Below are 12,431 nucleotides of genomic sequence, written 5' to 3' on the forward strand. Positions count from 1 at the left end.
TTATAAGCTTAACACTGCCACCTAGAGTTCTCATTATCTCAAATTTCCATGCTGCCAAAAGGAGAAAAGAATTATTAGGCAAATGTCATATCAAAGAACTAGAAGACAAGTAATAAGAATAACAAGTATAATTACACTATCTGCAATCTAACATATTAAGATCTTATATTATTATTTTTGAAAGTTTATTGTTTCATTATTGGCATATTTGCCTGGTTTTTTAAAAAGTGCATGTTCAACAACTTACATTTGTATTTTTACGTGATTTTTTTTCTTTTATCTTCCTTTTAGGCAACATCCTAGTGACCACAAAAGGCAACAACAATTTCTTTAAAATTTTTCCTATTTACTTAATTGTTTTATTTTCATTGTAATTGTTAAGTAGCTAACAAAAATATAATAAACCCACAGCAGTGGATTCAAGCTTTACAAAATTCTATTTTCCACCTCAAATATTATTAAGGACAACAAATACCATCAGGTATTTTCCTTGAAGCCACAGACTTGTTTCACTTATTTTCAAGAAAATATCTGCCAAATACCCTTGTCTGATTAACCAAATTTGTCTATCATTTGTTCTTTCAAGTAAAAATGATGTTCTGAAAGAAAAGCAGCTAACTCAGCTCACAACTCAAAAATCACGCAAGTGCTTTCCTTGAGACAGCTAGCATGTGGGTTTTGCAGCAGAAATGTTGCTTGATTTTTACAAATGTATGAAACTTCTTTTTAAACTTCTAACGTGACCTAAAATTATTATGCAGGGAAGAAGTTCAGAAATTTAAATTTCTGAAGAAATTATACTCCATCTTAAAAGGTGCTTCTAAAACCATTTGATGTTATTTTCCATAGACAGATATAAGATTGATACTCCTGCTCAGAAAATGCTGTATAAAAATAATATTTAATGAACTAGAACAGATTATAACAAATATTATGCATAAATGCATACTGTTAAATGAGCTGTAGTGCAAGAAAAGGCAAATCAACATTTAGCATCACTTCTGCAGAAAAACACACTAAGAGATAGGTTAGGAAGTACATCTGAAAAGCTAACTTATCTGTCCCTATATTAGCGATATCATGGTACCTTTTTAAATTTGAGATTTTAGTTAAGTATTCACTTACCACATTGCGACAGGGAGCAAAAACATCACTGTACAAAATGGAGCACTCTTTCTTGGCATAAGGAAATTTGTTTTGATGTGCCTCGCAGGGTTTTATGGTTTCACTTGGATCTTCGCACTGTTGAAACATTTTAAGGGAGAAAGAGAAGTTTTTCCAGAAGTGATACTCAAGCTGAAACCAAAGTAACTTGACTCCATTCATGACATGGGCAGCTAATGTATACCATTCTTTTAGACAGGCTCTACCTATAGCACCTGCCCTTATCCATATATACTATTGGTAATTAGAATGTTTTATTTTTAAAATAATTGAACAAGAATATTAAAATAATAGCGTTATTAGAACGAGTAGGATCACTTTAATTTTTCTTAAATGCAACATTTACATGACAAATTCTACAAGCATGGACCTCTTTCACTTTTACCTCTCTTTTTTTTTTTTTTTTTTTTTTTTTTTGGTCATTGACCATGTTCTGAGGAATTTTATGTACTCAGGTGTGTAAGCTCATCTCCCATACACTGGGCAATTTAGCCTCTGTCTAATCTAACTGCCTGAAATTGCCCTGAGACAGTTTCCTTCCCCTCTTAACAAAGTTTAATCCTCAAACCTCTATTTTGCTCATTCTATACACATCCTGACTTCAACAATATGAATATACTAGCAACTACCAAATCCCTGTTTCCATCCCAGATCTCATTCCTGAATTTTGAAATTGGACATTTCTACCTAAGTACCTCCTGATTTTCTTCTCTCTAGACACAAATTAAACTGCACTTATCTCCACACCAGTCCCCACTTCCTCTATGCCCTGCTTCAGGGAAGAACAACAGCTTTTGTTATTTCAAAGCCACAGGGTAGGAATGTTTCTTGAGCCCCTCAAATCCATCCTTCCTAATACAGTCTTTCATCAGAGGCTGGTGGTTCTCATCTTCAGTGTTCTTGAACATGTAGTTTCTCAATATTGACTGACAATGTTTCTAGCTGGAATACAGAGTCCCCTGCTCCTCTTATCTTGCAGATCTGTACTTGCAATCTAGTCATTCTCTATTTCATCTACAACCACCTTGAGATTTTGAAATTAATTTTATGTATCATACTCTCCAGACTTGAAAGCACCTGCTCCTTCCTTTTCCTTTTATGTTCTTTCTCATAAATTTCACATTTTCAGCTTCCGTAAATTTAAAGAATTCATCTTCGGGGCACCTTCTGTAGGACTCTGCCTTGGACCATCTGACCTCCATGTTGTATGCACTTCTATCAAAGCATCTATCTCAGCATATTTTTATTCTTAATTTTTCTACTTGACCTACTAACTAGACTCTAAATTCCTTAAGGGGAACTGAGTTTTATTCATACTCTGTGTCTGTATATAATAGAAAACACTATGCTAAATAAAACTTAGTGAATGAACTTAGGGTGGAGAGAGAGATGGGAAAAAGCTGACCGATGAGCACTAAACTGCAGTTAAATGAGCAAGATGCTCAGGCCACACTGTTACACTGATGTCCTCATCTATGCAGACAATAGCTTTTGCATTATAAGTTCATCATAAGAATTATATTAGAAGATAAATATGAAAGTTCATTAACCACAAATTACTTAAAAATATGTAAAAAATCTAAATAAATTTTCTTTTGAGAAGAAAATGTCCTCCTAAAAATTTCTAAAAATTTTTATTTTATTCTAAAATAAATATACATTCAACTCACCTGTCCTAATGCCCAACTATCTCCAAACACCTGAGCATTTCGCACTTCCAAGTTATTAGATGTGGTCATATCATTTGAAGTACATTTGTCAAAGTTTCCACACAACCCTGATAATTTGTTCTAAAGTAAAAGAAAATTATCATGAAATATTTTATATTCATTTTAACATTTGAGGATTCATAGTCACTAAAACATGAAACATTTAAAATATACGTATAAGACTTCCATGAAAATAATTTAAAAATAAATGTTTTGAAGAAAGTGAATTTTCATACCTAGTTATATTTGAAATTAATTTAAATTCTCAAAAATATTTATCAGCCTCCCAATCTCATCTTGCCAGCATCTTAGCATTGACACTACTAATAACAAATTTTTTAAATATAATCATACATTACATTAAATATACACATTTATACATACACATCCAAGAAGATGTGTGTATACATATATAATTTATATACAAATATAAATCTTTTAATGATGAAGGGCCCACTGACTGATATGTTTAAAATTTGGTAACAGTATAAATGTTAAAACAATGAAGATAACTTAGGTTGTTATGAGTCATAAAGTGGTATTTTAATACCCATGTGATCTGTTCATACCAACAATATCCACTGGATTTTCTTAAAAGACTATAAAGGAGAAGGACGTGGATGATGGTCCAAAAACAATGAAACTCTTCCTTAAAACCTTGAATTTAAACTTGTTGAACTCTTTATTCAGCCCTTTGTTAAAGGTGCAGTAGACTGCCCTTATCTCCAGCAAAGCTGATAACCCTAGTGTCACCATCAAGGGCCACTTACTACCCTGGAGCCTCTATTCTCAGAAACCACCTCAATCTAAAGTTCATCCAAAAACTGAGGCAGCAGTAAGAGGGAGGAGGACAAATAATTTGTTTCCAAAAAGCAGGGAAAGGAAAATACATAAAGAAGAATGCAGAGAAGTGAGTTGAAGAAGGATGGCAACCACTAGAGATTATGTCAAATCAATGGAACATATGCAATATTTGAGCAATGCTAGGTACAGGTCTTGGGGATTTATCTCCCTTAAAATAGAAAGACTATGACTTTAATATAAAATAAAGTCAAACGTAAGCATATTAAATATTTTTAAGCTGTATCTTTCTTATATTTTTTAATTTGTTTAAATATTTATTTTTTTAGTTGTAATTGGACACAATACCTTTATTCCATTCAATTATTTTTATGTGGTGCTGAGGATTCGACCCAGAGCCCCCACACATGCCAGGTGAGTACTCTACCACTGAGCCACAATCGCAGCCCCTCTTTCTTATATTTCTATGAGAGTATGTATTGCCATCCCAACTTTTTTTTAACTTGACACAGCTTATATTCATGCATCTCAATTTCAGACTAATGGGATGTTTTTAGATATATCAATGCTTAAAAAAATCTTTAAAATATGAATTTAAATTATATAGTCAAATTTTATTTTAAATTAAAATTTAATAATGTTTAATAAAATAATTAAGAATGACTCATAAAACTACTTAAAAACATAAATTGCCAGAGGCGGTGGCGCACAGCTGTAATCCCAGCAGCTCGTGAAGCTGAGGCAGGAGAACCACAAGTTCAAAGCCAGCCTCAGCAATGGTGAGATGCTAAGCAACTCAGTGAGACCTTGTCTCTAAATAAAATACAAAATGGGGCTGGGGATGTGGCTCAAGTACACCTGAGTTCAATCTTTGGTACCAAAAAAAAAAAAAAAACAAATCATAAAAATTATAAGCAATCAGATTGAATCTTCAACCATGAATAGATAAACAAACCAGTACATTCACACAACAAAATACTATTCAGCACTATAAAGGAACAAACTATTAATTCACACAGTACAGATGAATCTTAATATATTTTTGTCAAGTCAAAGAAGCCAAACTCTAAAAGCTACCAATTAAACAATTCTATTCATATTATATCTTGGAAAGAAAGAACCATAGCCATGGAAAATAGAATGGTGCTTACCCAGGACTTTGCAGGTAGGGGTAAGGGTTGACAAGACATAGAACTGTGATGGTGGATCCAGCCTCCGTGCATTGGTCAAAATCCACAGAACCATAGAGTAATTTAATAATATTTTATTATAATTTTACTGTGTGTAAACTTATGAAGATATTCAGAGTGGGTAGCACCATATAGAAAATAGATTGTAACAAATGAATCTATTTGCATTACAAACAAATCACATAACCAAACTGAAGGGAGAGGGAAGAAAGCAGCTGACTTAAGTAACCTTGGAAAATAGATACTGTAAGGTAAAGTCAAAAATAACCATACACGAGCACTGCACCTTGGTTAGTGAAGTTCTTCTTCACAGGAGATGATTAGTAATTTTGAAAATACAACCTAGTTTTTAAAGGAAAACATCAATCATTTTTATTTCCAAACTTCAACAAGTAAATGTAATTTCACTTCCTGTATCGTTTTTAAAGATTTGGTTGACTGACCTTCCACTGTGGCCCAACTTTGATGTGGATAGTTGTCTTCTTATCCCAAAGAATAGTGATGTCTTTCTCTGGGAAATACACCACTGTGTAGTGCCCAGCCTTCCAGAGCTGATATCTAGGTTTACTTTCCAGAAAAAAACCTGATCGCTTCTTCCAAAGAGAGGGAGAGAGAGAAAAAGAAGTAAAAACAGTATCATGTTATCTGACCAAACTGTAACAAGTTAATTAAGTTAAGATCTGCCAAAAACTAGCTATGTACTAGTGTTGTTGCTAGGTCATGTCTCTTCTGATTCTGTAAGAAAAGAAAAACCAACTGCATAAAATAGGAAATATTTAAGAGTGATAATCAGACACAAACTAGTAGATGGTTCAACATGGATAAATCAACAAAAATAAAAGGTATTTCAGCTATAGGGTATGACCACAGAGGACTTTAAGGGAAGACCCTGCTGAGTTGGAGACCCTACATTAGTAATGAATAAATGGCTGAGAACTAAAACCATATGACCTTGCCTGCCAAGAAGAGAAATTTGGTCTTGCTCACATTTGTGAGTAGTTAAGGACAGCATGAAGATAGCCTACTGACATTCTCAAGTATGTTTTGAAAAACAAAATTATTGTTTTTTTGAAAAACAAATATTTTCAAATTTGTCTTTGAAAAGCAAAATTATTGATTCACAATCCAGTGAAAATTTCTCTATAATATAGAATTTGATAAGAACAAAAGCACACACATACACACACGTACACATACACATGCACACATATTACATACATATATGGTGTGTGTGGGCAAGGAGACAGGAGAGCACAAATAGTCAAATTAGCATCAAAGGGACTTAAGAAGGCGTTTTGCAGCCATGCATAGAGTAATTTAATAATATTTTATTATAATTTTACTGTGTGTAAACTTATGAAGATATTCAGAGTGGGTAGCACCATATAGAAAATAGATTATAACAAATGAATCTAATTGCATTACAAACAAATCACATAACCAAACTGAAGGCTGGAAATGAGAATGGAGAAGAAATTATTCCAAATTGAAAAAATGGCTTTTTAAAAGTCTGATTGGCAAGAACATCCAAGGTTTGTCCAGAACTAAGAAGAGCATAAAGGGCTGAAGTATGAATTACATGATGAACACAGTCCAAGACCCGTTGCGATCAAGTTACCCATAACAGAGCAAATGTAGTCTATGAAGTCTTTTTAACAGGGCAATGTCAGATCATGTTTGTACATTAAAAGAAAATAATTTACCTACTAGACAGGGTAAAAGTAGAGATAAATTATAAATGGGACACATTGGGATATTGACTTAGAATACCTTTAGCATTGAGTAAAAGTACGTAATATTTTTGTAAACAGCAGCTATATCTTAAATATTATTACATTGAATATGACCTTGACAACAACTCATATAATAACTTCAAAAATGCATGGTTATGTCGATGTAAGCAAAACTAATTTATTCAGAAGCAGAAAGATGGGAAGGAGATATGAAATCTTTTGTTCATTTTTCTTCCCAAAGTAATAACAAAAGCATAGTTTGAGAATACTATATTACAATGGTTTTGAATAAATATTTCAAAGGGAAAACAAAATAAAACCAGTCGAATACATAAAGAGTTTTCAGTCTCCTAGACCAAGTTTGCACTTATAACAGGCATGCATTACGGTATTGTTCAGAATACCTACATTGTATATAACCACGCACATTGTTAACTGGCTCCACCTAGACTCACATCCTTCCACTCCCCAGTCCCTCCCTTCACTGACTAGACTCTAGCCATGCTGACCTTCCTGCACTTCCAATTTGCCCAAGTCCCTACCATCTCAGCTACTATGTATCGGATATTCCTCCTGCTAGAAGCTTTCCTCCCAGACCTTGGTGTGGTTACCTCTTTCCCATCATCTATGACCCATATGCTTTCTTCTCAGGGAGGCCTCTTTTAATTGCCTGCACAAAACTCTCACTCCCCAAATGGGCTGGATTGGTGAACCTATGGAGAGTGTAATGGTGAGACCCATGCTTAGAAGGGTCACCTCACTTGAGGTTGGATGCTCTGTAGTTGCCATCTTGAAATTCTAATAATTCTACTTTTGAATTTATATTTCATAAGTGAAGTTCAATGGGACAATGAGCATGTACCAGTGTCTGGAGACTGTCACGCCTGCCTTCCAGGTCCTGATGTCCCCCACCTCCTGGAATTGTTTCTTAGCTGCCTGTGTCTCTGCTGCACTCCACCCACAGTACAGAGCCAGAGCAAGCTGGGGGGGAACTCGAGGGAGGAGCCAAGCGCCAAGTAGGTACAATGGGGCAAGGCCATCAGCCTGCAGAGGTCTGCACTCAGCCCGTCAGTCCCCCGCACCCCACTAAGCACAGCATTATGTGATAAATAGAAAAACATGGTGATAACCATAAAAAAATTTTTTTTTCTGTGTTGAGCAAAGGTCCTCACATTTTCATTTTGCACTAAAACCAATACTTTGTGTAACTGGCTCTGCCTCCAAGTCATTCTTTGCCATAAAACCTATTTTTATTGTTTTCATTGCATCTTTCAGTACCTTTATATTATCCTATTTGTCTTGGAATGTATTGTCTTCCCCCTACAGGTTGGTTTTAAATCAGTTATCCCCATACAAAAGCACATCTTTTCTATTTGCCTTTAGTGATGAAATGCTTCATTTCATTAGGTAACACAATTTATTTTAAGAAAAATTCTTTTAGGTCAAAAGTGTTTGCTGTACTCCATACTTTTCAGATTACAAGATAATGCTCCTTTTTAGAAGAATAAGATATTATGAGTTGTCTAAAATATAGACATTCTCACTCCAAATGAGAATTATAGCCATTTAAACAAACTCTACCAATGTTAGAAAGATAAGATAGAAACCTAAATAACTAAAACATTTAAAGTACAATTTGGGGGTTGGGGTTGTGGCTCAGTGGTAGAGTGCTTGCCTAGCATGTGTGAGGCACTAAGTTTGATTCTCAGCACTGCAAGTAAATAAATAAATAAAATAAAGGTCCATCAACAACTAATAAAAATATTTTTAAAAAAGAATTGCCATTTTAAAAAATAATAAAGTACAGCTTGACTAAATTAATAAGATATTTATATTCTATATATTTGATTAAATTAGAATTGTGCATTTATATTTTTTAAATGAGGGTTTTTTTATATTTCCTGAATGAGCAGTCCATAAAATAAATGGTACTTATTTTCACTTTTGATGTTCAAGAAAAAATATTAGCAGGAGATTTATTATGGTCAAACTATTTTTATGACTCTTCTTAATCTTATGTCATTCTTCAGGACCTATATAAAGGAAATTCATCAACACCTGCATTCGGGTGAAAATTGGAAGTTGAAAGTTAACAAATCTGTAATTACCACTTCAAAAATGTGTCAAACTGTCTTTGTAAGAGCATTTACTATTTTCTCCTCCGTTTTTAAAAAACATTCTTGCTCTTAGACAGAACTTTAACCTATAAATGAATATCCAGGTGATGATGAAGCTAAACTGCTCTAATTACTTCAAAAAGATCTCAACATGACTACAGAAACTGTTTCCCCCAAAGTTTAACTGCTGCCTAGTTGATATCAACATTCCTACCTGAGATGTAAGCTATTTTCCAGGGTAAAGGTTCTCAAATTTAAGTGTGCAAAAGTACTTGGGGTACAATTTAAAATACACTCTCATTTTTAACCTAAGACATCCCAAATACTGAGACAGAACACAGAAACCAGCATCTATAACAAGTGTTCCAAATGACTTTAATGATAAAGATTTCATTAAGCTTAGAGAAAGTGTTCTGAAACCTCAGAGGTCACCTTTTAAAGGCCTTTCATCAGACAATTTCTTACCTATAAAATGAAGTTCAAATATCTTATGTCATTCAAGAGCCTCCATAGTCTTCCCCCAGCCTTTGCTGCTATGCCTCCAGAACTCCTGCTGTTTGGAACATTTCTTCCTGGATCCCTTTGCCACATCCTTCATCCATTATTCCATATGCTATGCTTCCATCAAGCTAAATCACTTGCAGTTATCTAGACATACGTTTCATCTTCCAATTCTGCTCCTTAGTGTGACATTCTTCTGTATTGTCATCTTCATCCCTCTCTTTGTCTAGCTAATACCTACTCATCCTTTAGTATTTCATTCAAATCATTACATCCAGAGCATGCTTTCTGAGTATTCAAAGGTGAGAAGGATGAAGAAGAGGAGATCCATCCCTTGAAATCCACTATTTCATATTTTCATTTCAATCCTCATATGAAATTAAGAAATAGATACTATAATCATCCCAAATTTATGGATGAGAAAGAACAGCTTGGAGAAGTTAAGTGAATTTAAAAAGATTGACATAGCTCACATGTGACAGACAGGGGTGCTAAGTCAGTCCTGGCTGACTACAAAGTATATGCCCCCTAACAATTACCATAAACATCCTAGGTTGTTTCCCAGATTTCCTCTATTGACCTTTATAGACTTTAGTCCTGGCATATCAAACTTCACACCCTTATTTACTTGAGTGTAAGTTCCTTACAGGCAAGCATAGCAGTATCTTCTCACTGTTGTAGCCTCATTACTTAGCACAGGTTTGGGAATATAGTAGACATTATGAAAGAATGAGTGAATGAGAAAGTGAGGGAATGAAGGAAACTTTCATTCTTTTAATCCAGGCAGGCTCTAAGGAAAAAAGAATAAATGATAGAAACAATGACACCAGTACTCGCATAGCTCATAGACAACTGGGGAAACAAAAAGTTTCATTAACCGTGATGCATAATCTAACAAGAGTGAGGAGGAGCTCCCTGCAGAAACGAAGACATATTGCACCAGAGTAAGTTAATTGGAAAGACAGATCCAGGTGGAAGCAATGGCATTTCATGAATAACCAGAAATGAGTCAAAGAACCTAGAGCATGTGGAGAATTGATGAAAAGCTTCAATTTTTAGAATGTGGGAATGAATAAACATTTCTGTTTTAGAAAAACCACTTTGGATGCAGTACGTGAGGCTGGGTTAGAGAGGAGGAACTAAGACTGGATACCAGGAGTCCAGTTTGGAGGCTTTTGAAGGAATCCAGGTAATAGGTGTTGATGGCTAGGGAAGGAAGAAATGGGGAAAGAATTGGATAATAAAAAAAGTAGAGTATAAACAGAAAAGACAAGGCGTGTGTGATTTATGAAGCCACACACACACAAAAAAAAGAATTACCAAAGAAAGTCTTGATCTCATAACTACTTAGAGAAAGAAGTACCCTAAATTATTTCTTTTCTATTTTAAGTATCCTCAGGGCAAGTTAAAATGATCCTGAGAGAAATAGTTCACTAACCTGTTTGTAAGGAGTATCGTTCAAGTAAATTTCAGTATCCCCAACTGAAATCAAAACACTTTTAGAACAAACAATATCGTTGTCAAAGCATTTCTTGTTCTGGGCAATGACAGATATATCTGAATCATCCGTGCTCTGTAATGTCAAAAACATTTCATTAATATAAATACACACAATATATAACTTCAGCTATTGTATAAACTATATTAAAGAAGAACAAGATTTATAATGTACTGCATTGGAATTGAAAAACAATTTGCTTCTAAAATAAAAATGAAAATTGTTTGTATCTAACAATGTGAAAAAATTTATGGAAAAGAAGCTCAATCCAAAACACTTACCTCTAAGGCCTCTGTTAACATTTATTCTAGCAAAGCTTCCTTTCCATCTAGTCACTATAGCTCAAATTTATCAACAACTGTCATTTTTTATCAGTAAATATTCAACAAGACAATGAGGCAGTTAGGAAAATCTTAAATATTTTCATTTTAGACAACATGTAAAATAAAGCAGAAAGCTTGGTTTTAGGGAGTTTTCAGGCTGAATGATTATTGACTACAAATTAAAATAGATATAAAATCTTTGGAATCAGTTAGTAAATAAAATAATGCATATTATTTGAGAGTTTGCTTTGAGTGTTATTTAATTCTTATGATACTTTTTGAATGTGATATTATCTCCATTTTACATATCAGGAAACTGAGGTTAAAAGGGATTAATTGATTGTTCAATGTCTCTTAAAAACTAAAAGGCAGAATTTAAATCCCTAATCTGTTTTGTCTCACTTTTATATTTCTAGTAAAGAAATTAGGAAAGGTCTAGCAATGGTTGAAGAGAAAAGTAAGCTTTAGGCTACCTTTATAGGGAATTATAAGTTTCAAAGAACATCACTTAGCCTTACACACTCTAAATCTAAGGTCTATTTAGATCCTTTCCATAGGCCAGAGTTTCTAAAGCCCACCTTTATGAATGGGCTTCTTAGGTTTGGCAGACCTCAGAAATTCATTATAAAAATTATACTACATATACTACACATACTTATGTATTTTTTCAATTTTCAATTTTCAATTAGCAAATTATAATTACATATACTTGGGTGAAATGTGATGAAATAATATATGTACACAATATGAAATAATTAAATCCAGCTAATTAATATATTCACTAACTAACTCATATATTTAGTTTTCTCAGAAGAAAGTTCATGGTTTTTGTCCAATTTCCAAAGCAGTCCTGATCCCCCTAAAAGTTAAAAACTACTGCCTTGTAGAAATCATTTCGCTAACTCATGGGAGAATTTCATCAAAAGGAAAGAAAGGAATGTGACATTTCCCTTTGGACTCTGTGTCCAAGTTTCAAAGGCCCACAAACATTTCCTGAGGCTTCATTGTGAGACAGGTAAGTCAGTGTCTAACTTCATGGTGAGAAAACATCATCCAAGGTTTGGAAACTTTTATAGGTCTTCATGTAAATTCTCCACACTTGGTTGTTCACATCACTAGCAATATGAACATGAAAGCAATATTTCTTTTAGTTTGGCAAAAATCCATCCTGACTGATTAGTATCACTACAGCCTAGTGCCTAGAGAAAGGGTTTTTAATGAATGGTGCTGACGGAGTAATTAATATGTCTTTACGTGGCCCATTTTTCTTTGATAGGTGCTGAGAGCATTTGCATCTTTTTTGATAATTCTTTTGCAAAGCATTTGCCTAAATTTTGAAAAGCAAAATAATAAGGGTCATTAAGATGATATGACATTGTACTACTAAAAAAATGC

The 12,431-nt window shown here is 33.9% G+C and overlaps 1 protein-coding gene across 4 annotated transcripts in view; it reads right to left on the bottom strand.

Moving 5' to 3' along the window:
- Positions 1–12,431, bottom strand: part of Otogl (otogelin like) — a 122,597-nt gene that overhangs the window by 50,461 nt on the left and 59,705 nt on the right. For 2 of the 4 annotated variants that reach the window (XM_026396993.2, XM_026396994.2), the window contains exons 26-29: positions 10,654–10,788; positions 5,308–5,457; positions 2,835–2,954; positions 1,126–1,242 (exon numbers count right to left, since the gene is read on the bottom strand). In XM_026396993.2, coding sequence (XP_026252778.2) covers positions 1,126–1,242; positions 2,835–2,954; positions 5,308–5,457; positions 10,654–10,788 — 522 coding nt within the window. The remainder of the gene's footprint in view (positions 1–1,125; positions 1,243–2,834; positions 2,955–5,307; positions 5,458–10,653; positions 10,789–12,431) is intronic. The other 2 variants (XM_077798983.1, XM_077798984.1) reach the window with 2 other exon arrangements.

The sequence above is a fragment of the Urocitellus parryii genome, chromosome 5 (assembly GCF_045843805.1).
Source record: "Urocitellus parryii isolate mUroPar1 chromosome 5, mUroPar1.hap1, whole genome shotgun sequence".
Taxonomy (NCBI): domain Eukaryota; kingdom Metazoa; phylum Chordata; class Mammalia; order Rodentia; family Sciuridae; genus Urocitellus; species Urocitellus parryii.